The sequence below is a fragment of the Halichoerus grypus genome, chromosome 6 (genome assembly GCF_964656455.1).
Source record: "Halichoerus grypus chromosome 6, mHalGry1.hap1.1, whole genome shotgun sequence".
Taxonomy (NCBI): Eukaryota; Metazoa; Chordata; class Mammalia; order Carnivora; family Phocidae; genus Halichoerus; species Halichoerus grypus.
This window is the reverse complement of record NC_135717.1, coordinates 178,949,406-178,973,367: the sequence shown is the minus strand read 5'-3', so window position 1 is coordinate 178,973,367 and position 23,962 is coordinate 178,949,406. Positions and strand designations below refer to the sequence as shown.

Below are 23,962 nucleotides of genomic sequence, written 5' to 3'. Positions count from 1 at the left end.
CCATAGACTGTTATATATTTCCCATGTTGCCTTTTATAAATAGAGGTTTTACTGTTTTATCCTACTCTTACTTTCTCATTGTGTATTTGGGACACATAAAATATTTTTCAGTTTATAAATCACTGAATTTATAAACTATTGTACATTGATTATGTTGGGAGGACAGATAACATATCATTTCATTTTAAATCACGGAACCACAAGGATCTACATCAGACCTTTTGAAACAAACTGCACATAACTCAGAGAACCTAAACTGTGAGCTGGACGCTGCAACTGGCTGGAACTTTCACAGATGATCTCCCTCAGGGATAAAGTGAGTTTGTTCCAGTTACAGGAGAGTGCATAGATATATGAATAGCCAAAAGAGTGGACTGCAGCAGAAACTGCCAATTGTCCCCCAGCATCTATTCTCCTTGTCGTCTGTAACTTTGGACTCCCTGACTTTGTGTCAGGCAGGTAGCCCTCCAACGTAAATACATTTTTCAGGCCTCCTTGCTGCTAGTGGCATGTGGCAGCTCTCAGGTATTTCCCTGAAGAGACTGCTGGCCCAAGGTGTTTGTGCCCACCCTTGTCCCTGCCAGCTAAACGCTGGAAGCACTTGTTGGAGCGGTCATCTTGGATCATGAAGTAACCTTGGGAATGGAGGACGTAAAGGCAGAACAAGATAAAAGGAACCTGGATCCTTACAGGGCTTCACGGAAAAGAGCCACCATTCAAGCCCAGGGTCGGCCACCTCTAAACTTCTGCATGAGAAAAATAAAATTATCTTATGTAAACTGCACAACATTGTACAGATCATGTACTGTGTAAATCCAGGGACCCCACTTAGTGTATTCTATGTGTTCAACCACGCACAGCATCACTAAAATTTCCCTTTTACTTAAGACACTGTTATTCTGGCTCCTTGTGATTCATGACCAAATAGTATCCTAATTGCTACAGGGCATAAATTGGGATAACCAGTTTGGGGAGAAGCTTAGCAATACTTAGTAAAACCAAAAATATGCATATCCTATGATCCCTATAATATACAATTACAGAGGTTCTCAAAATACGGTCCCTAGATCCTGGAGTCTCTAAAGGTCAGCAAGGTCAAATTTATTTGTGTGATACTGAAATGTGACTTGCCTTTCCACTGTGTTGACCTTTGCATTTATGATGCAAAAGCAATGGGTAGGTAGCACAAACCAAAGGAGTGGTACCAACTGCTACAGTAATCAGCAAATTCCTCACTGCCACATGGCTGGGGGTTGAGGGGAGGGAAAAGCAGTTCCACTTAAGAATTTCATTGATTAAGCAATAAAAACTACTAATTTTATTGTGTTGACACTTGATAATTCTTAATATTCAGGGTGATGGCGTAAAGGACCACATACTGAAGTACAACAGTGTCATAGTTACTTACACACATGTTTATCTGGGCAGCTGAACTTGCCACTTTTTTCATGAAACACTATTTTTATTCAAAAGCAAATTGACCAACTATGTTTATTCTGACTTGCGTACCCTACAGACACTTCCTCAAAAATGAATAAAGTCAGCATGTGACTTCAAGGAAAAGAACTGATAGTATTTGTTACCAATAATAAAATTTGAGCTTTTAAGCAAAACCTAGAATTTTGGAAAACCTTTGTCTATCACCATGAGCTTAAAGTTTCCCGATGCTTAAATATTTTTTGATATTATATAATAAAATGTGTCAAAATTTGGAAGATCTACGTAACTCAGTGAACCAATATCTTCCAAATGACCAATGAAGACATGATGTTTCAAAATGATACGTAAGTAAAAGATCCTTTCAGCGTGAACATACCATACTTCTTCAAGTAGGCAGGCAAAAAAATGAAATCATGTCCAAGGGAGAAAAATTAGGCAAGGGCTCAACTTTTCAGCTGCAACGCCCAGGACTGGAGCACCATGGAGCAAGGAGCTGGAAGCTCAAAGGGAAAGAACTGTGGGGGGCTGAGAAAACTCTGTCCCAAAGGACGTCCACATCCTAATCTAGAACCTATCCATGTGACCTTATTTGGGAAAAGGATCTCCACAGAAGTGATGGAATTAAGGATTTGGAGATGAGAAGGTGATCCTGGATTACCCAGGTTGGCCCTAATGTGATCACGAGTGTCCTTACAAGAGAAGCAGAAGGAGATCACATAGTCAGAAGAGGAGCAAGCAAAGCTGCCCCCGGAGGCAGAGCCTAGACAGGAGCCGCCACAGGCTGAGGAGCACCTGCCCCCAGCAGATCCCGGGAGAGGCAAGGAGTGGATTCCTGCCTCCAGAAGGAGTGCAGCCCTCCCGGCCCCTGGACTCCAGCCCCGTGATCCTGATTTCAAACCTCTGGCCTCCAGAACTGGGAAAGAATACATTGCTGTTGTTGTAAGTCAGCGAGACTGTGGTAATTTGTTATAATGGCAATAGGAAACTAACAGTGACCCAAGAATATCAATCCTGGCAAGCTGTTATTCAGTCACAAGCATATGGCTGCTCATTGAGTCATGGGCATAAATGAGACCAATTAGGGTTCACAGCGCTAACAGACCCAACACATATCAAATATTTTGCACCCCTTCACCATCTTGAAAAGAAATTCATAACACAATCTATCTAACATATTTTTTAAATCAACATAATGGACTAATGAAAGGAAACAAAGAGAGGAGACTGGTGGCCATTATATACATGACAAATCCATTCCAGCACATTCTCACGTTCTCACGGTGCAGGCCACCAGAGAATCCAGGCTGCATTCAGCCCACTACACACAGTTATAACTAATCCCAGGGCTTTAGCCAAAACACTGAATCCAGAATCTCTTTGGAGTAAGTACACCCATGTCGATAAATTTGAACTAATCTACAATTAGTTCTTGGCTTTGTATCCTTGTAATCCAGCCCCCCACACGTTCTCCAGTATCTTTGGGGGGATATAAATTGGCAAAAATCTTTGTTCTTTTACCACGTGTCTTTATTTAGGTTCTTTGGAAAGCAGAGCCTGTGACAAAGGCTTGGGTATAAGTGGTTTGTTCAGGAAGTGATCCCATGAAACAGAAGTGAGGGAGGGGGTGAGTGAGAAGAGAAAGGAGAAATCACAACATGGTGTTCCTGAGGTCACAGCTCTGGGTAACAACCTTGACTTCACCAGGGCCTCCTGAGAAGTGTGCAGAATGCCTTCTAAGATTGTCCAATTATTCACCCACTGCCTCCTGTCCCCAGCCCCTGAGGTTGCCTCCAGAGACCTGGGCTGTGCTGGTACGCAGGCCAAGTGGACTCCTGTGGTGTCAGAGAAGGGTTGGGGCAGGCAGTGTAGACACATGGCGGGTGCCTGAGATGCAGCTCTGCAAATCCTCTGTAATTAAAGGCATGCTGAGGGCATCAGTCAAGACCAGCTCTTACAGCCCTCACCCTCAGATCTACTCGGACACCACGTTAAGTCCAATCGGTCATGAGTCTTCGAGGAAAATGCTGGTCACAACCTCTACACAAACCTTAATACAACAAAAACAGTCCACACAACTGCAGCTGCTCCTGAGGCTCTAACTGATACTCATTATCTCCCCTCTCTGCCTGTTCTGGACTTCCATCGCCCTCAGCCAGCATTTCATGGGGTTACCCAGATTTTCATTCCTTGGGGGGTTCCGAGCCCTTGGTTGCCTTGCCCTTGGCAGGCTGAGGCTGATGAAAATGCCTTTTCACAGTTATCATTTGGCATGGAAGCAACCAGACAGACCCAGGTAAATGCTCAAAGTGCCAAACAAACTCTTGATGGCCCCTAAGTAGCAGCAACCCTATCTCCTCATAATCATCCTCAATTATCCCCTCCTTCTTTGTCTGCTGGTTCACAAGCATGAGAAGCTCAAAGTGACCTTATGGAATTTTCAGATTGAGGCTCAGTGTGGGTGTCCTTTCCTCAAACCAGTGGAGGTCTCATCACGGAAGTGTTCCCTACCTGGGAACCAGGGGCCAAATCCAGCAGAGTTTAATGTTACAGAGACAGAATGTGCAAATTCTATGAATGGGTCACTGAAAGTGATGGTGAAAGATGTCCCAACACCTGGGTTCTCAGGCTTGTGTCTTTGTTCCTCGATCCATATGTTGTATCTACTGGGGCACAGCACCATATACTGGGCTTTATTTTTTTTTTTAAGATTTTATTTATTTTTTTGACAGAGAGAGACACAGTGAGAGAGGGAACACAAGCAGGGGGAGTGGGAGAGGGAGAAGCAGGCTTCCCGCAGAGCAGGGAGCCCGATGTGGGACTCGATCCCAGGACCCCGGGATCATGACCTGAGCCAAAGGCAGACGCTTAACCGACTGAGCCACTCAGGTGCCCCTATACTGGGCTTTAATTCAGTGTATATATCCCAACTCCTCAGGCTACTGTCCCAGAGCTGAGACATTTGCTAAGTCTTTAAGAGGTCACTCCATCTTTCTATTAGATGGGCTGCTTGTGGATAATTCAGGATATTAAAAAAGCAGTGGCTCCCATGGCAATTCATACATTGTTGTATTTTTTTCACTGTAAAATGAGTTCCTTGATCCAAAGTAACGTTATACATGATACCATGTTGGTAAATCAAGGTTCTCTAAGGTCTGGATAGTGATACTACTCTGAGACATTGTGCATATGTGGATATGGGAAAGCAAACCCATATCCAGAGCAGGTGTCAATTCCAGTAAGGGTGAATCAATGCCCTCTCCTGGGTGGAAAGGATCTGCTGAAACCAACTTGTCACTGAGTCACCTAGGGATGGTGCCATATCAGAGCTCAGCATTGATCTTGGCTACTAAGAGGTCAGAAATTCAGCCACAGTAATAATGAGACAAGCCTTGATAAGAGAGTGTCCACATTAGTGGACATAACCAGCACTCCTGCCACCGTGGCAACTCCATTCATGGGCTCACCATACAAGCACAGGGGTAGTCAAGGACAGAAGCTGGCTGACATCTGTCCATCCACTTTGTCATTCAGCGACCCCTCTGCAGTGGGTATTAACATGAGACACAAAGATGCACACATTTGTGATGTCTTCCATAGGCTCATCTTTTTTCCCAGACTTGTCTCCAGTATTCCCCCCTTGCTCTTTCCAGGTCCCTGGCCAGCCAGCAAGACATCTGTCACCACTCAGATCCTTAGGCCGCAACTCTGTCCCTACAAAGTGGATATCCAAGGGTACTGCTCAAAGCTCTGCCCTCTGGAGGATTTCCTCTCATTACTTTCCTTTAGAGCCACTCTGAAAGGGACTGTAGTTCAGCAGTGATTCATTTTAAGCTCATATCAACATGTCAAGTCGACCTACCCTTGAACCAGATCTGAATTTTTCTTCCTGTCTCTTAAGAAAGAGGCATCGGTGCAACAAGGTAGGAGACATGGGGGCCACAGCCACCTCTTCCTGTAAATGACTGGTGCTCTCCGGACAAGCTTGGATCCAACTCTTTTTCACTGTGCAGTGAATTGCTACTGAGCCTGCGTAACCTGTTGACTTCATGGATCTGTCAGTATCTAGCTCAGGACAGGCAGATGTGGTCACATGGTCATCTGGTGCCCCGTAATCAGGCACTAAGTCTCTACTTGAGTCCAGCAGTATGCCAGAAGCTGCTTTCAACTGGGGAGTAGTTCTCCACTGCAGCAGGCATGGTTTTGCTTCAAAACCCTCAGAGTGTGCACTGCAAATCTGTGGGAGCTTGCCAAAGGTGTCATACAGAATCCCTATTTACCCCAGATAAGGCCAACCCTAACCCACTGGTTCTGCTAAGTGGCAGGGGAACCCATCCTCCACTCTGGGTCTACAGGGGGCCTCCCCTGCTTTGGGCACCACTCAAAACTGGCAGTCTTCCAAGTCACTCAATAAATGGGTCAGAACAGCTTTCCCAAGTGTGCTGACTCCAACGTCCAGAGGTACATCAGGTGCTATGCCTCCTTCTTTGTGATAAGGAGCAAGATGCAACAACTTATCGTCATATTGCCCTACAGTGCACCCTGAAAACTTCACTGATGACAGGCTCCATGACTACTGACGAGTTCCCTCTCATCCTCTGATCTGCACTGTCTTATCAAGGGCAGAGCACTTGTCACTTCCTTCTTCGCCATGTCCAACCAGCATGATGTGATCAGTGTTATGTGGAAGTCTGGATGATCAAGAGCTCAATGGATTAAATTGTGACAGAGAGCAGGAAAGTTAAAACCACCTTGAAGTGAGATAATGGATATGTTTGGCTGTTCTTCCCATAAAAATGTGAACTGCTTTTGGGAATTTACTCTCTGCTACTGGAAATTGAAAAGAATGTTCACCAAATCGATAATTGCGTTATCAGGTGCCAGAGGTGAATTGATTGGTTCCAGTAAAAATATCTCAACTAATACAGCTACTGTGACTGGGGACACTACTTGGCTAAGTTGGTGGTGGCTCACCACCCTTTACTTGGATCCATCTGGATTTTGCAGGGACCATTCAGGTGAACTGAAGATGTAATGGGGACCACCACTTTATGTCTTTGAGAGTGACACAACCTCTGCAATTCCACCAGGAATGCAGCATTGCTTCCGACTTACTATCCTAGAGGGGTAGGTGGTGTGGGGGTAGTTTCAGGGGTTCCCACTGTGCTCTTCCTACCATGATGCATATTCCACAGGTCAGGCGTCAGGATCTGCTCACTGCTAGGTATAATCATCCCAAGTATGCCCTGGGACCAAAAAGGTAGCCCCAGGACTCGGGCCAGGATTCCATTTATCAGCTGACTCCACAGTCCCGACTCTAACCAGGGGCTCATGATGTCTCAGGTACCTTGGCACAAGTGTCTCAGATCCTGTTTCTAAGAGCCCATGAAAGGTCTGGATAGTCCCTTTCTAAAGTCAGTTGTTAAGCAGCTCTAGGTCTGTCAGGGGAAGGACGGGAGGACTATTTTTTTTCATATACTTATGGTGGCACTGGAGGATCCTTCCTTGAAGGACCAAGCCCCCCTTTCAAACAGTGGGCTCCGGGTCTCAGAACTGGCTCAGATTTAAACAGAGTGAGGGATCATGATCTTCCACTGCAGCAACTGACATTTGCCTTCTGATCACAAATTCTTCATTTCTTTCTGGTTATTCAAATCAAACAACACTCCAGTCAGCTGCCCATCTGTTTCACCCCAAGAACACGGTGGTCCAGCAAGCACTGCCCCAGATCCCTGGGGGTCAAGTCTTTCTGGTTGCCACTCCCGTCTCTTCTGGTTGCAGGAGGTATGTACTTAAGGTGGGACTCCATCAAGGTGGGGTGAGTCTGATCGGTCTTCAAACTGCCCAGGTGGGCCAAGGAGACGTCTGCTCCAAGGTGAGCCTTCTCCTGGGTTTGATTTTCTACCTGGTCTAGATCTGGAGGCAGAAGGGTAGTGGAGTGGGGCGTGGAGACATTAATTGCAAACAGGGCAACAAGGGCTTTCTCTCAGAGGTGCGCTTCAACTAACACGAGAGCCTCAGCGGTGATCAGGGATTTAAGGCACTTGGAGTCCTCGGAATTGTCCCAGGGGCCCCAAATTCTCATTCACTCATCAGCAAACGTTTACTTATTTAGTACATTCTCTACTCCCTGGTGGTGAGTCACACACTCTCCTCCTCCAGGTCTGACCCACACTCACTCAGTGGCTCTCTTCCTTGCTCGACTGCCCCCGGGACTGGCGGCGGGCGGGGGCGGGGGGGGCAGATCTGTCCAGCGAGGGGCCGCCGCGGGGGCCGCCGCCTGCGCTGCCCCGTGCGCTCCCCGAGCCCCGCGAAGGTCCATCTCTCCTCCCCCGCACCTTCCGGGGAACACCTGCCCTCAAGCACCCGCCCGCCCCTCTCCCGCCCGCAGGACAGTTCTCCGACCGCCGGCGGACGCACCACCCCACCCACGTGACCCGCCTTCGAGACACGCCCCAGGGCAGCGCGCCCACCGGCTCTCGACGCTTCTGGTTGGCCCACGTGGTCCCCTCACAGCTGCCTGTCTTTGGAGCGGCCCCGCCCAGAGAGAGAGGTCATTGGTGTTCGCCCCGAGTAGGGGCGGGACACGGCGGAGACGCGCAGAATTTGGCCTTCGGAAAGGGCACCCGACCAGGGTCACGGAGAGAGCCGAGCGGCGCCGCAAAAGGCCGAAAAGAGCCGGAGAGACCCGAGTATGACCGGAGAAGAGCAGGCTGGCCGGAAGCGACCCGAGCTCAGCCGGAAGGAGCCGAGTCCGCCCGAAGGGGCCTGAGCGCGCCTGGACGTTGGGCTTGGCCCAGCCGGCGCCATGGCTGCCGAGGGGACAGCTGTGGCCGGAGGCGGGGCTGTCGGCGACCGGCTGGCCAAGGACAGCTTGCAGCAGTCTCAGTGCCCGGACGCGGCCCCGAACAGGCGGCGCGGCTCGTCGCTGTCGCGTGACGCCGAGCGCCGAGCCTACCAGTGCTGCCGGGAGTACTTGGGCGGGGCCTGGCGCCGAGTGCGGCCCGAGGAGCTGAGGGTTGACCCTGTGAGGTGGGAGGTCAGGGGTCCGCTCTCCTGAGCCAGCGCCGGGGTCAGGGTTCGAGCTCGGGCCCTGGGGACCCCGCGTTGCTGCGGCCCCGGCGCGTGCGGGGCTGGGGGCAGGGGGGCAGGGGCGGGGCCGGCCTGGCCCGGAGCGGACGTTGGGGGCGACCGGGGGGGACGGGGACAGGTGCAGCCGGCCGCGGGCTGAGCGCACCCTGGTGTGGGTCTGCAGCGGAGGCCTCAGTAACCTGCTGTTCCGCTGCTCGCTGCCGGACCACCTGCCCAGCGTTGGCAAGGAGCCCCGGGAGGTGCTGCTGCGGCTGTACGGGGCCATCCTGCAGGTGAGGAGGGAGCGAGGGCCGCAGCGGCCCCTGGCTTCAGCACCTGTCAGCGAGCGTGGCAGGTGGGATTCTCCCCACTGCGCAGCTGAGGACACGGAGGCCCCGGGGCCAAGTAACTTGTAAATCCTCCTACTAGAGCCTGGCTCTGGCGTCTCCAGGCAATGGAGCAAGAAGGGGGGGTGTTGCTGGGAGGAGAAAGCAGACCCTTCCGTGTTTTCCTCTGGCCCCTCGTGACTCTGCCCCCTTGGTTGTCCCATCTTCCTTCAGGGCGTGGATTCCTTGGTCCTGGAAAGTGTGATGTTCGCCATCCTGGCAGAGCGGTCGCTGGGGCCCCAGCTCTATGGAGTCTTTCCAGAGGGCCGGCTGGAACAGTACATCCCAGTACGAGCCCAGCCCGGCCCTGACCTTCCCGAAGCACCTCCTGCCCCCAACCCTGTCCCCCTTTCCAGTGTCTGCCCTCATGTCCCTTACCCCAGGTAGGGCATTTTCCCCAAGACCCTGACTTCCTCCCCCACCCCCATTCCCCACCCCTTCCCCCTCCTGCCCCAGCCCCCTCACCACCCTGATAGGTTCCTGGGTGCAGAGCCGGCCACTGAAAACCTGTGAGCTTCGAGAGCCGGTGCTGTCAGCAGAAATCGCCACGAAGATGGCCCGGTTCCATGGCATGGAGATGCCGTTCACTAAGGAGCCCCACTGGCTGTTTGGGACCATGGAACGGTGAGTCAGGAGCCTTCTCGGGGCTCCTGCACACCTGTTCTGAACCCTAATGCTGGCAGTTACTATACTGGGCTGCAGCTGAGTGTGTCCATGACTGTCCAGTCCTCCAGCTGAGTGGATCAGGTGTCCCAGTGTCTAGCATGGGACTCTCACACAGAACAGGCTTCCAAATAAGGCAGACAAGTCAGAAAAATCTGCCAGATAAGTCCTACAGTGACAGGAAAATGGGTAGGACAGCCTGGCCTGGGGAAATAGGAGGTAGGAAGGGATAACAGAGGGAGCATATCTTATTCTTTGGGCTTCAGGTACCTAAAGCAAATCCAGGACCTGCCCCCCACTGGCCTCCCCCAGATGAACCTGCTGGAGACGTACAGCCTGAAGGATGAGATGGGCAACCTCAGGTGAGGGCAGGCAGGGCGGGAGAACAGAACACAGGAACCAGTGCCAGGCACCTACTGGGGTACCTCCCCAGGATTTACTGAGGGCTGGGGTCAGGGCCTGGCCCACTGGTGACTGACCCTCTAGTCACTCCTGCTCAGGACCCATGCCCCCTGTTCCCCTGCAGGAAATTGCTAGACTCTACCCCATCACCAGTGGTCTTCTGTCACAATGACATCCAGGAAGGTAGGAGAAAGCATCGGCATCTCCTAAGGTAAGGGGGGCCAGAGGGCCCTGGAGTGACCACAACTCCACCCCATCCTCCCAGGGAACATCTTGTTGCTCTCAGAGCCAGAAAACACCGACAGACTCATGCTGGTCGACTTCGAGTACAGTAGTTACAACTACAGGTGAGGGTAAGAGGATGGCCTCCATGGGTCTGTTCCCACAGCAGCCTGGAAAACAGACTAGGCCTTCCTCTCTGCATCCCAGCTGCCCAGGGTATTTGGGGACTGAGTGTCCACCTTATTCCCCCAGGGGCTTTGACATTGGGAACCATTTTTGTGAGTGGGTTTATGATTATACTCACGAGGAGTGGCCTTTCTACAAAGCGCAGCCTGCAGACTACCCCACTCGGGGGCAGCAGGTATGTGGACCGGAGGCTGGGGAGCAGCACCTGGCCTGTGAGGGAGGAGGAAGGTGAGGTCTGGAAAGAATGGTGAGAAAGGGTGTTCACTGGGAAATGCTCCACAGTCTCCCCATTTCCTGACTCTCATCTGTCAATCTCAGCTCCATTTTATTCGACATTACCTGGCAGAGGTCAAGAAAGGTGAAACCATCTCCCAAGAGGAGCAGAGGAAACTGGAAGAAGATTTGCTGGTAGAGGCTAATCGGTGAGGAAAGATGGGTGGGGCAGCGGCAGAGCAGGATGCAGAGGAAAGGGGGCTGAGGAAGAGGCAGTCAGGCCAACTTCTGGGACTGCAGCTGGGGGCAGAGAGTGGGAAGAGTCAGGACAGGGTTGGAGTTAAGGCAGTGGGGGAGAAGTTTGAGCTTTGGGGCTTGACCAGCCTCAGGGATGGGATCCAGGTAACCCAAAGTGTGCTCTGAACCCCTCTGTTTTTCCTGCTCTCCATAGATATGCTCTGGCATCCCATTTCTTTTGGGGTCTCTGGTCTATCCTCCAGGCGTCTATGTCCACCATAGAATTTGGTTACTTGGTAAGTAACCCAGATGGGTGAGTTAGGTGGGAGGAGGGGAGCAGCAGGGTTCTCCAGGAAATCTGTGGGCAGACTTGGGGCTGGGGGAGAGGCGGGTGCTAGTCCTAAGCCTTCTCACAGGTTTGTGGGATGGGTTTCCTTCCCTAGGAGTATGCCCAGTCACGGTTCCAGTTTTACTTCCAGCAGAAAGGACAGCTGAGCAGCTTCCACCTCTCATCTTGACTCTCCAGCCCCCAACTCCTCAGATTGCTCCTGGAGCCTCCAGGGCAGGACCTTGGAGGGAGGGGCAAAGAGCAGGAGGCTCTGGGGACTGGGCTGAGCTCTGGAGTGAACCTGGGGTTGAGGATGCTGACCTCTCCCCACAGCAGGGAGATGGTGGGAGAGAGCCCCTCGGCTGTGTACCTGAAGACAATAAACAAGCTTCCTCCTTCACACCCTGTCCTAGCTCTGCGGCAGAAAGTACCAACAAAAAAAAGAAAGTACCAACCAGGGAATGCACACAGATTGACAAAGTGACCACCGCTCTGAGCCTCATTGTCCCCTTCTGAAAAGCATGGCTATTTGGTGCTCTGGGCATGAGAGAGTGGTTAAGGGTCCACTCTGCAAGTTGGAGTCCCCTGCCCTCACCCTCCCTGGCCCCAGCTTAGAAGTGATACACACTGGAAGGATTTGGGTGCGGGGCTGGGGAGTAATGGGGGTACAAAGAGGGCACTGGGGTGAGGCTGCCCAACCCTGAGCACTGGAGATCAGGGGACAGGCAGCACAGCTGACTCTCTGATGACCTTTTCCCTACATTCAGCTATTTTTAGTTCTAATGCTACCATCCTCACGTGAGACCCTTTGGGCCCCCCCAAGTTCCCAGACCTCTGAGCAATCTCAGCTTGCAGAAACCCGGCCCGCCCCCACTCCTGATTCCCACCACATAGAGGACGAGATTCTGGTTGCCGCCCCACATCTGTTTTCTCAACCCAAATTTGGGAGTGGGTGTCAGGTTCCCGGTGAGGGCGGGGCGGGGATGGCCAGGCCTGAAGGACATGGGGACACGGGCCAGAGCGACTGGCCCCACACGCGGACAGGAGCGAACCCAAGCCGTGAGTGGAGTGGGGGACAGCATAGGGCCCCCCCGTCGGGCTCAGAGGCCGAGACCAGAGCAGGGGGCGAGGGCGGCGCGGGGTCCCTCGCAGTCAGGGCTGTCCGCCTCGCTCCGGACCAACTCCGCTTCCCGAGACGCGTCTCCCCCCACCCGGAGGCAGCCCTTCACTGTCCTCGGGGCTCCCGAAGATTTCCCGGCTCGACCCCCTTCCCGACCGCTGCACCACTGTGGCGAAGCCCACCCGGAACGCGGGCGCGAGAGTTCGGCGGCCGTTGGTCAGGCTGCTGGGCCGGGCCCGAAGCGGGAGGAGGGCCGGGGGCGGCCGCTAGCGCGGCGCGGGTGCAGGCGGGTGCGCGGCCTGGCCGGGGCGCGGGGGCCTCGGCGCTGAGGGCGGCCGGGGATGGGGCCAGCCTGAGCCCGCCCGCGCACCCTCCTGCCCCCTCCCAGGTGACGGCCAACCTCCAGGATGGCGGAAGCGCACCAGGCCGTGGCCTTCCAGTTCACGGTGACCCCAGATGGCGTCGACTTCCGGCTCAGTCGGGAGGCCCTGAAACACATCTACCTGTCCGGGATCAACTCCTGGAAGAAACGCCTGATTCGCATCAAGGTGGGCGCAGGTGGTTCTGGCTTCCTCCTCCCAGCAGGTGCAGAATAGAGTCTGCCCGAGGCAGAGGCCAGGTGTCAGCGGCTGCCCCATGGTCAAGACCTCCCAACCCCACCTTGGCTGGCAGTTCGGCTGGGTGACCGGCCCTAGCAGGGCAGAAACCAGAGGGGTGCTCAAGGTGCGGAGGAGAGAAGGGCGTGCAAGGAGTAGCAGTGGGACCCAGTGAGCAAGTGGGGGCTGCAGGGACAGAATTGGGGAGGAGGGGAAGACCAGACAGAAGGAGGAACAAGAGCACAGCAGGTAAGGGAGGGAGAAGGCCTCCCAGGCAAAGACCAGGACCTCACAGGTGCCTGCTCACGACCGTCACTCCTGCTGTAAGTGTGCCTCTTTCTGCCCCACAGAATGGCATCCTTAGGGGTGTGTACCCTGGCAGCCCCACCAGCTGGCTGGTCGTCGTCATGGCAACAGTGGGTTCTTCCTACTGCAAGATGGACATCTCCATGGGGCTGGTCTGCTATATCCAGAAATGCCTCCCTGAGGGGTAAGAAGCAGGGCTACCAGAGAGGGCTGGGCAGGCTCCAAGGCCAGGGTTCCTGAGCTGGGCACATACAGGATAATAGCCATTGGAGGTCCTAGGGGCAGCCCTCCCTGGGGGCCACCATCATCTGAGTCCCACATTTTGTAAGTTGGTAGTAATGCATTCAGACATGAGTGTGCCCAGGAATGTTCATCCACGCCTCCCCCAAGCTGGTTCACAACCATCAAAACTGCAGTCAGAATTTCCCTGAGGCAGACCCCAAGTGAACCCCCTGCAGCCCTGTCCCTTCTCTGACAGATGTGGCCCCTACTGGACCCCACAAACCCGGGCACTTCTCAGCATGGCCATCTTCTCCACGGGGGTCTGGATGATGGGCATCTTCTTCTTCCGCCAAACCCTGAAACTGCTTCTTTCCTACCATGGTTGGATGTTTGAGATGCATGGCCGGACCAGCCACTTCACCAAAGTCTGGGCTGTGAGCAGAAGCCAGTGGACGGGTTCAGGCATCTGGTTTGAGACTCCGGGGGCCTCATTTTGGGTTCTAAGCTAGAGGGGGGAGGCAGGCAGGGCACTGGTGCCTGGTGCATAGAGTTGTCTTGGTTCTGAGGGTCGGGGGCCCAGCTCCTCAACTGTTTGCGACTTGTTTCCATTATTTCCCCTGGTTCTCACCAGAAACATTCTCTGCTCTGTGTGCCCAGATCTGTGTCCGCCTCCTGTCCAGCCGGCGGCCCATGCTCTACAGCTTCCAGACATCCCTGCCCAAGCTTCCCGTCCCCAGCGTGCCGGCCACAATTCAGCGGGTAAGGGCCTGAATCAGACATCCCAGTTGGGCAGGCTAGGCTGGACTCAGAGGACTTCTCCAGAATAAGGGACTGTCCCTTGCAAAGAGCGGGGTTGAGAGCAATGGGGCTGGGTTGGCAGAGGGTCAGGACAGAGGTAGTCATTGCTGTTTGGCCCCCACACTGACAATGACTTGGCTGGACAGTACCTGGAATCTGTGCGGCCCTTGATGGATGATGAGGAATACTACCGAATGGAGACACTGGCCAAGGAATTCCAGGACAAGACTGCCCCCAGGCTGCAGAAGTACCTGGTCCTCAAGTCATGGTGGGCAACTAACTATGTGAGTCCCCTCCTGGGCTTACCCTTAGCCCCCTTGTGTCAGGGGCATCTGTCCCCTGCCCTCTGCCCCAGCCCTAACTCCTCCCTTCCCGCAGGTGAGTGACTGGTGGGAAGAGTACGTGTACCTGCGGAGCAGGGCGCCCCTCATGGTGAACAGCAACTACTACGTCATGGTGCGAGCGGGCCTGGGGGCTGGGAAGATGGGGGAGATCCTGGAAGAACGGTCAGGAAGCAGCTTCAGGGCAGCAGGGGTACTGAGGATCTGGAGAATCCAGTAGTCCCACAGCCTGACACTGTCACTCTCAGAGTCCCCCGGGTTCACTGCCCTGCCCAGCCCAGGTCACTGTCAGCCCCTAACCCACATGACCAGCCCTTCTCCCGCTCCCAGCACATGCCTCTGCACAGTCACAGGTCTACACAGCATGCTCCTCCTCTCCCACTGTCCAAAACACATTCCAAGTCATGTGCCAAAGTTCCTTCCTCCACAAAGCTGTCCAGCCAACTACTTACGTACAACTTGTCCGTGTCGGAGGTTTTAAACTGTTTTTCAGTTGTGGGAACTCCTTTCTCAATGCAAAATAAACAAAACACAAACAAATAAAGTAGGTTATGAGAAAACAACTCCAAAGATTCAAGCCGGGCAGGGGCATGACGTGATCAGTTACGCATTTCATCTCTGGCAGTGCACCCTGACCGTGTGTGCAGGAGGGACTGGGGAAAGGGGTCAGGACCCCTCAGGTCCTCAGGCAAGGAGACCAGGTGACACCAGGACAGGGAGGCATTGCATGTCTGTCACGCCACGTGCAGGCTCTGCTTTCTCTCTGCAGGAATTTGTGCTCGTCAAGAATACAAATATACAGGCAGCCCGCCTGGGAAACATCGTCCACGCTATGATCATGTATCGCCGTAAACTGGACCGTGAAGATATCAAGCCTGTGAGTCGTGTGGGGTTGAGGGCACAACAAGGAGAGGAGGCCCGAGTCTGAGCCATGCTGTGCCTTCCTCCCAGGTGATGGCCCTGGGCATTGTACCCATGTGCTCCTACCAGATGGAGAGGATGTTCAACACTACTCGGATCCCAGGCAAGGAGTCAGGTACTGGGCCACAGCCAGGTGCCCGTGCTGGGGCCATCAGGACGGAGGCCCCTCCCTCCCAGCTCTGGGCCTGCCATGGCCAGGCACCCTCCTATCTCCTCGCCCGTCACCAAGCGTCCTGGGCATCTCAGGGTCACGTAATGGGGAAAAGTATTTGGTTTGTGACCAACACCAGACACCTCCTGTTCACAGGCACAATGCTGGTGCTGGGACTCTGTGAGGCCCGGAACGGAGCCCCTGCTCTCTGGGCCTTCCAGGGCAGGGGAAGCTAGTCTGAGTAAGGAGTAGCAGGAGGGGTGGAGCTTACCAGGAGCCCTTCACGGGCCTGTAGAGCAGGGGGAGCTGCTTGCAGAGGGCCTGGTTTCTGAAGCTGGGCCAGTGTGTGTAATTTCTAGAGCTTCAGCTTCCTCTTCTGTGCAGTGCTTCATGGGGCTGTTGGGGTGGAGTGGGAGCAGGGAGGTGTGCCCTGCCTCAGCCCTCCCCGGCTTCTGTCCCAGACCTGCTGCAGCACCTCTCCGACAGCAGGCACGTGGCTGTCTACCACAAGGGCCGCTTCTTCAAGGTGTGGCTCTACGAGGGCTCCCAGCTGCTCAAGCCTTGCGACCTGGAGATGCAGTTCCAGAGGATCCTGGATGACCCCTCCCCACCTCAGCCTGGGGAGGAGAAGCTGGCTGCCCTCACTGCAGGGGGAAGGTACCAGAGCCCCACGAGGAGAGGAGCTCGGCCCTGCATGCCACCCTGGAACTTGGGGCCAGAGGCATGAGTGAGGGAAGAGCGTGCTGGCATGGCATCCTCTGCCCAAGCCCCCTCGGTAGCGAGGGGGACTGTGGTCAATGGCAGACCACGCATCTAGCCACGTCTGACTGGGTGGGGGCTGGGTGGGAGTGTGTGGAGGACCGGGACACCTGCCAGGACAGCCTGGGACCCCCAGCTCTGGGCCCTGCCGGGTCCTGGGAGGTGTCCTCCGCCCCCGCCCACAGTGAGCCCACGCTCACCCTGCCCTTGTGCCCCCAGAGTGGAGTGGGCACAGGCACGCCAGGCCTTCTTCAGCTCTGGCAAGAACAAGGCTGCTCTGGATGCCATCGAGCGTGCTGCTTTCTTTGTGGCCCTGGACGAGGAGTCTCACCACTACGACCCCGAAGACGAGGCCAGCCTCAGCCTCTACGGCAAGGCCCTGCTACACGGCAACTGCTACAACAGGTGTGGCGCCCCAGCCCCGCAGCAGGTCCCCCCGCTCCTCCACCCGCCTTGACGCCCTCCCTGCATCTCCTGCCTCCGTTCCTGCAGGTGGTTCGACAAGTCTTTCACTGTCATCGCCTTCAAGAATGGCCAGCTGGGCCTCAACACAGAACACGCGTGGGCAGACGCCCCTATCATAGGGCACCTCTGGGAGGTAATGGGCCCTGAGTGGGGTCCTGCAAGGCAGGCTGGGTGCGGAGCACGAGGGTGGCTTCTCAGCCTGATCTTCTCCCTGCAGTTTGTCCTGGGCACTGAAACCTTCCACCTGGGCTACACGGAGACCGGGCACTGCCTGGGCAAACCGAACCCCATGCTTGCAGCTCCCCAGCGGCTGCAGTGGGACATTCCTGAGCAGGTGTGCAGGCCAAGAGGGGACAGGGATGGGCATGCAAGACTGGCAAGTACCTGGGATGCTCTCAGGGGGAAGGGACAGGAGCTTCTCAGAGTCCAGAGTGGCCACGGTGAGAACAGAGATCCTGGGACCATCGAGTGGTTAGTGAAAGACGTGAGGTGTGAGACTCGTCCATGGAGCACCCGTTCATGCCTCCCTCTTTCCACAAAGCCCAGCGTGGCCTCTGGGGGCTGAGGCCCCTCAGGTTGTCCTCTGTGTCTGAAGATGTTGAAGGCTCACTGAGACCCGCCCAGCCTCGCTGCTTGGAGAGCTCTGCCCCCAGCTGACCTTTCCATATCTTGGCAGTGCCGGACAGTCATCGAGAGCTCCTACCGGGTGGCCATGGCACTGGCAGACGACGTGGAGCTGTACTGCTTCCAGTTCTTGCCGTTTGGCAAAGGCCTCATCAAGAAATGTCGGACCAGCCCAGACGCCTTCGTGCAGATTGCCCTGCAGCTGGCCCACTTCCGGGTAGGGGCCCTGCTAGGCTGCTGAGGGGCAGGGTGGCACCAGCCCCACCTGCCAGATTCAACCCTCTGTGCTCCTCAGGACAGGGGCAAGTTCTGCTTGACCTATGAAGCCTCCATGACCAGGATGTTCCGGGAGGGACGGACTGAGACCGTGCGTTCCTGTACCAGCGAGTCCACGGCCTTTGTTCAGGCCATGGTGGAGGGGTCCCACATGGTGAGCCCCCCACACCCTCCACCTCCTGCCCACCTTGAGGAGCAGGGCTACTCTTCACCGCTCCACTTCTGCTCCCCAGAAAGCAGACCTCCAAGATCTCTTCCGGAAGGCTTCAAAGAAACACCAGAACATGTACCGTCTGGCCATGACGGGGGCTGGGATAGACAGGCACCTCTTCTGCCTTTACCTGGTCTCCAAGTACCTGGGGGTCAGCTCCCCCTTCCTGGCTGAGGTCAGCATTGTTGGCGGGTGTGTCTTCTGTCCCCATGCCCTCTCCTGAGGGGGCGTGGCCTGTCCTCTGTCTGGCCAGCTGTCCCACTCCACACCCCGTCCAGGCCTGTGGTCCTGCTTCTGAGTAGGAGTCTTCCCTCGCGGAGCTGGTGGTTCTCATGAGGGTGGACAGACAAACACGTGGCTGTCAGGTGGTGACGGCACTCTGAGAAAAGCGAAGAAGCTGCAGGATCAGGCTGGGCAGAGGGTCCAGACAGAGGGAACCCCTAGCCCGGCGCTGAGGCCGGAGCGTGGGTGGACAAGGTGCAGCAGCAGGAGGGGAGGGAGCAGAGCCCAGGCAGGGACAGGCTGGTAGGAGAGGAGGCCTTGGGGACAGTTAGGTCACATGGGCCTCAAGGGTTTTGTGCAGATGCTGTCATGGTGAGAACAGACCGGAGGCCGTGTGGCAGCAGTCTGGAAGTTCGCGCACCTGCTCATGCTGGTGCCCAGGCACCACTTGTCAGCAGGTGAGGGCTGAGTGCATGTCATGTCATGCCTGGTGTCTCACTGCTGTGATCTCCCTGTTGCAGGTGCTCTCAGAACCCTGGCGCCTCTCCACCAGCCAGATTGCTCAATTCCAGATCCGTATGTTTGAGCCAGACAAGTACCCCAATCACCTGGCTGCCGGTGGTGGCTTTGGCCCGGTAAGCCCCCTTGAAAGGGGATGGATGAGCAGGACTGGGCCCCAGGGGTCTCAGTGGGGAGTACAGAGCCCTGAAGTCAGACCAGGGGTGGGAGCACAGCCCTGGGCTTGCCCTGCGTGGAAACAGAATGGGTAGCTATCGACCCACAGAGACAGGTGTCTCAAGGAGCTAAAGACACTCCCTGGAGAGGGGCAGTGAGCTTGAGCCTCCTGAGAGAACCACAATATCCTGGATCCCTGGTAGTGTCTGGATCTGCAGTGGACAGAGCCCCTTGGTTTTCACGCTGTTGCCTGGAAATGTTCCGGACCTCAGGGAAAATGCAGCATCTGGGGTGGGGCCCCTTCCTGGGAATCTTGTGGGAACAGCAAGCATGACATCAGCTTGGCTTTCAGATCTGCAAGGTTTGGTTTACTTCTTCTTTACCCCTCGTGCTGCCCTCAGGTGGCAGATGATGGCTATGGGGTTTCCTACATGATCGCGGGCGAGAACACCATCTTCTTCCACATCTCCAGCAAGTTCTCAAGCTCAGAGACAGTGAGTCTCTCCTGCTCCTGCTCAGGCCTGAGGAGGGGGTGCCACCTGGGGCCCTGTCTGGCTGGGGAAGAGTCCTTGGTTGTGGGGAGGGGGACAGGGGCTCACCTGAAGCGTTGGTCTGAGCTCTCGGCTCCCACAGAATGCCCAGCGCTTTGGGAACCACATCCGCCAAGCTCTGCTGGACATCGCTGATCTTTTCCAAGTCCCCAAGGCTGACAGCTGAGGGCTGGAGAAATGCCAGCTGCCCTCTCATGTCCACATCGTGGAGGAAGGGGCCTGTGGTCGGCTCGCAGGCACGGGGGTGACCACGCGCAGGTGTCCAGGCTCCAAGGACAGCTCTGGCAGCAGGCACTCCACAGGCAGATGCTGCTCCCTGAGGGCCCAGGTGGTGGAAGGGGGGTTGGAGCAGGGAGGGAATTTTGATTTTTTTTTCTTGCTAGATACTAATAAAAATAAGCCTCTGTAATTCTCTCTTAGCTCTTAGGTACCTTTGTTTTGTTTGGGAACTAGGAGGCCCTCCCCTGCCCAAGCTCAGACCAGAGAGGTAGCAGGGGGAGGAGATGGGGCTGGGAGACTGAGAGGCTTGTGACCTACTTTGAAATGCATGTCTCTCCTGAGGTCACCACTGTCCACACCCACTTGGAATAAATTCTTGCTTCAGAACCTTCACCTGTTCCCTGGGGCCACTTCTGTTTGTCTGCCAGAGAGTGGGGCCCAGCTGCCGTCTCCATGAACGGTCATGCCCTCTGCACGCCTCTGGGCTGGAGCACCGCCCTGTGGAGGCCCACGGCCTCCTCCTGGCCGTAGGGAAGGGCTGCAATCCCAGGCCCGCAGTCAGCGTGCCAGGTGGTCATGTCTGTGATAGGGCACACAGTATAATCTGGAGCTACACATGCTCCTTCCCTCAGGTTGACTTTTTACATTAAAATAACATTAAAAGTAAACAAAAAATGTTTATGGAAAGTATAAGTAGGCACTTAATTACTATTGCTAATTAGCATGCTAGAAGGAATCTAGATCTCGGCACTCTGCTTGTTGCTAAGAACCCAGGAATGAATTTGATACAGTCCTGGGCCTTCTCTTATGGACCACTGTTGATTGAGCACCCACCATCTACTTGGCTCTGTGCTGGGGATTCAGTGGTGAACAAGGCACCTGCCATGTGGAATTCATGATTGGGCGAAACAGGCATGGATCAGGGGATGGAGTGTCTGGCACGGAAACCAGGAGGCTTTTCGAATAATTCACTTAGTACTTATTGAGGGCTATAGTTGCTAGGCACTGGGATACAGCAGTGAAGAAAACTGGCCCAAACAGTCCCTTCCTCTGGGGCTTAGAGTCTAGTGGAGAGACAGGCATTAAGCAAGAAGAATGAGTAAATTATATAGTAAGGCAGATGGTAATAAGTGCTAAGGGGAAAAGTAAGGGGAGGGAGCAATGGAGGGGTGGGTGGCAATTTCAGACAGGGTTGGGAAGGCAGGCCTTCCTGAGCAGGGCCATCTGACTCAGACCCAAAGGAAGTGAGGGTGCAAGGGCAGCACATCCCTGGCAGAGTGGACAGCCAGGGCCAGAGCTTCCAGGTGAGAGGTGCCAGCTGCAGTGCAGGAACAGTACCAGAAGGGCTGTGGCTGGCATGGAGGTAGTGGGGGGACAGCAGGAGGGGACAGGTGGATTGGGGCATCAAGGGCCTCATGTGCCAGGCTCTGGCTTCTCTGAATGATGGGAGAAATCATTGAGGTGTGAGCAGAGGGTGATCTAATCTGTCCTAAATTTTAATGGGATCATTCTGGCCAACCAGAATGACATTAGAACAAAGTAGGGGGCAGTGAAGACAGAAACAAGAAGACCTGTGCATACTACTCGTGGTGGGGGGTGGGGTTTGGGAGAAATGGCGGGACTTAAACTACCAAAGGGAGACTCAGGACACCAAGAATGTCAAAGGTAGGTCTAAAAAACCTGATAGGGAGGCATCGAAGATAATTCACATTTTTTACTTTGGGTGCTTGGATGATGAGATTTTTAAATGTTGAGTTTGATGTGCCTATAGGAAGTATTCGTGAATATGTCTCAAACTCCTCAAAAGATAAATTGAAAACTAAGGAGATGTAGGCTCCTGATAGCAGCTTTGAAGAGAGCTCATGAGATATTCCCAGGGCAGAGGCTCCTAACCACCTTTGAGTCTCAGTGAGAAGCTTATAAATCTAAGCTCACAAAATGTTATGCTCCATATCAGAGCTTTCTTGGGCTTCCAAAAATCTCTTCACAGACCTCTGCCACTCTGGGTACTGGTGTAACCTACCCTGGGAGAGCAGTGAGCAGAGTCTTTCGTTAATGTTGAAATCCAAAGGTTTTTTTTTTGTTGTTTTGTTTTTTTAATCGGATTTGTTCTTGGTTAAAATAAGTAAGAGGAGAAATCATAATGCTAACCCAAGGTAAAAACCTCTGGCGACAACCCATCAAACCTGAATAAGCTGGGGCGCCTGGGTGGCTCAGTCGTTAAGCATCTGCCTTCGGCTCAGGTCATGATCACAGGGTCCTGGGATCGAGCCCCGCATCGGGCTCCCTGCTCTGCGGGAAGCCTGCTTCTCCCTCTCCCACTCCCCCTGCTTGTGTTCCCTCTCTCGCTGTGTCTCTGTCAAATAAATAAAATCTTTAAAAAAAAAACACAAAACTTGAATAAGCTACTTGTACTCCTGGGGTTTGCAGATCTGCACTAGTTAAGGCTGGCAGCCAGAACACACAAATCCTGACATCTTCATGGCTTAACCCAATAGAAGTTTAATTCTTGTTCAGCTAGCTGAGAGGGAGACTCTGCTCATACCATTATTCAAAGGCAGGCTGACAGAACAGAAGCCCTGCCTTCCTCAAGTCAGTCCCAGTTGCCTTGGACATCAACATCCAGCAGGTACATGGGGAAGAGAGCGAGAGGATCTGGCCGGGTAGTGATACGGAGCACTTCTCACCACATCCACTAGCCAGGGCTCATATTGCAAGGGAGGCTGGAAAACGCAGTCTGGCTATGTGACAAGGATATAAAGGAAACATTTGGTGAACAGTTAGCTGGTTTCATGGGAAGGCCAGACTGACATCCTCGGGCTTCCTGAGAGCCTGTCCTTCTTGGCCTGGGCTCTGCTAGGCGCTTCAGACAGCCCACCCCATCTGCTAGGCAGGGTATCCAAGGCCCTCACATCCCAGCCCAAACGACCTTCTGAGTCTCCTCCGCCCCTCCTGAGCCCAAACCACACTCTCCATTCCCTAAAGGAAGCAGGCTTTTCCACACCCTTGCCTTCGCCTTCGATGAAACTTTTGCCTGGAATCCTATGTTGTTTGTCATCCTGGTAAACTAGTCTTTCCTGCAGCTGCCTTCATTACCCATCAGAGCTACTCCTGGTTCATGGTTTTCTGAGGTGCTATAACAGGAATCAGCTCTGGGTGGAATGAGTACAAGTATGCAGGGTGGCTCACAGGTGGGGCGGACAGCCAGGGAACCAGGTCCAGAAGGGGCATGGCCTCAATACATGGGCAGATGCTCTGTGCCCAGAACCGTCTGGCTCAACTCTAGCTGTGTTTCCTGCTCTGCAATCAGTCTGCTAACACTCAGACTCCCTGAGAGAAAATCCAGTTTATCTGGAATCCAAACTGAAGTTACCAACCTTCCCACCTGGCTTCTGTCCCACTGCTCCCCATCTCGGCCGGTGGTATCACCCTCCGGCCGCCAAGCCACTCCTTTCTCCCTCACCTCCCACGTAACCAAGCCCGGTCAAGCCTACCTCTGAATGGCTTTGACTTTGTGTCCTTCCCTCCAGCACGACCACCACCAGGCGGTCCGCATCTCCAACATCACTCAGCCAAACAGCCTGCTCGCCTCCCCTCCAGCAGCCGCAGAGACCCCGTCACCGTGTCGCTCCCCTGCTTCCCGCCCTCCCAAGGTGCCCGGAGCCCTCTGGAGACTGAGCGCCTGCACCGGCCCGCGGAGGCACGCGCCGTCTCTCCGGTGTCCTCTGGACCACCGCGGTGCGTGCAGCCCCTCTCGGGGATTTGCGCTTCTACTGCCTGCGGGCCGGCGCGCCCGGGGACTCCTCGCAGCCCCAGGTACTCCGGTCCCTGCCCCACCTCCCGGAGCTTCAGCTTCCTGCCCTGTGACACAGATGTAACAGTGTCCGCCAGCTCGTCGTCGTCGAGACGGAGAACATCTGGGCACTGAGCCAACTGAACGAATGCTTACTAGCCCCTGCTGGCCGAGTGCTCTCCGGGACACTGCGGACACAGTGGTCAGGAGGACAGGGCCCTGCGTGCATGGCCTTGCACTCACGAACCACGGAGAGGAACACAACGATCAGGTCCACGACTGGACCTCCCTTCAATTCGGCTCTCCCGCCACCTCAGCCGGGGCTCAGTCAGGAGAGACCAGCCGGGGCGACCCCACCCCTTGCGCTCTGGAGACCAGCCAATGAGACCTCGAGGCCGAGACTCTGGACCAGCCAGAGGGCGGCACACTCACGTGTTTGCGGCCCAGCCCCTTCCGCTCCGGGAGACTGGCCAATGAGGGCCAGAAGCCATCTCCAGGGGGCGGGTCTGGTAACGGAAAGGGGCGGGGTGCTGTGCCCAGCTCCCGCCGCGTGCCCCCCGCCACACA

At 54.8% G+C, this 23,962-nt stretch overlaps 2 protein-coding genes across 2 annotated transcripts; both read left to right on the top strand.

The window, feature by feature from the left end:
• Positions 1–8,033: 8,033 nt before the first annotated feature.
• CHKB (choline kinase beta) lies at positions 8,034–11,545 on the top strand. Its single transcript, XM_036093545.2, has 11 exons — positions 8,034–8,469; positions 8,693–8,801; positions 9,069–9,182; positions 9,385–9,518; positions 9,824–9,919; positions 10,084–10,142; positions 10,225–10,306; positions 10,434–10,542; positions 10,686–10,789; positions 11,032–11,113; positions 11,261–11,545. The coding sequence occupies exons 1-11, from the start codon at positions 8,246–8,248 to the stop codon at positions 11,333–11,335; spliced, it is 1,188 nt and encodes a 395-aa protein (XP_035949438.1). The 5' UTR covers positions 8,034–8,245; the 3' UTR covers positions 11,336–11,545.
• Positions 11,546–11,678: 133 nt separating this feature from the next.
• On the top strand, positions 11,679–19,802 carry CPT1B (carnitine palmitoyltransferase 1B). Its single transcript, XM_036093538.2, has 19 exons — positions 11,679–12,204; positions 12,654–12,813; positions 13,212–13,351; positions 13,646–13,823; positions 14,047–14,148; positions 14,334–14,471; positions 14,566–14,643; positions 15,298–15,405; positions 15,480–15,564; positions 16,062–16,257; positions 16,579–16,764; positions 16,852–16,957; positions 17,042–17,158; positions 17,501–17,665; positions 17,744–17,878; positions 17,958–18,110; positions 18,679–18,792; positions 19,234–19,326; positions 19,466–19,802. The coding sequence occupies exons 2-19, from the start codon at positions 12,673–12,675 to the stop codon at positions 19,547–19,549; spliced, it is 2,319 nt and encodes a 772-aa protein (XP_035949431.1). The 5' UTR covers positions 11,679–12,204; positions 12,654–12,672; the 3' UTR covers positions 19,550–19,802.
• The last annotated feature ends 4,160 nt before the right edge of the window (positions 19,803–23,962 follow it).

What these genes read in the sequence shown, in the direction of transcription:
- CPT1B (XM_036093538.2), top strand. Translation starts at nt 12,673, where the DNA reads ATGGCGGAAGCGCACCAGGCCGTGGCCTTCCAGTTCACGGTGACCCCA. An exon ending in AACGCCTGATTCGCATCAAG is followed by an intron (nt 12,814 to 13,211) that starts GTGGGCGCAGGT and finishes TCTGCCCCACAG; the next exon opens with AATGGCATCCTTAGGGGTGT. An exon ending in CAGAAATGCCTCCCTGAGGG is followed by an intron (nt 13,352 to 13,645) that starts GTAAGAAGCAGG and finishes CTTCTCTGACAG; the next exon opens with ATGTGGCCCCTACTGGACCC.
- CHKB (XM_036093545.2), top strand. Translation starts at nt 8,246, where the DNA reads ATGGCTGCCGAGGGGACAGCTGTGGCCGGAGGCGGGGCTGTCGGCGAC. An exon ending in CTGTTTGGGACCATGGAACG is followed by an intron (nt 9,519 to 9,823) that starts GTGAGTCAGGAG and finishes TTTGGGCTTCAG; the next exon opens with GTACCTAAAGCAAATCCAGG. An exon ending in TACAGTAGTTACAACTACAG is followed by an intron (nt 10,307 to 10,433) that starts GTGAGGGTAAGA and finishes TTATTCCCCCAG; the next exon opens with GGGCTTTGACATTGGGAACC.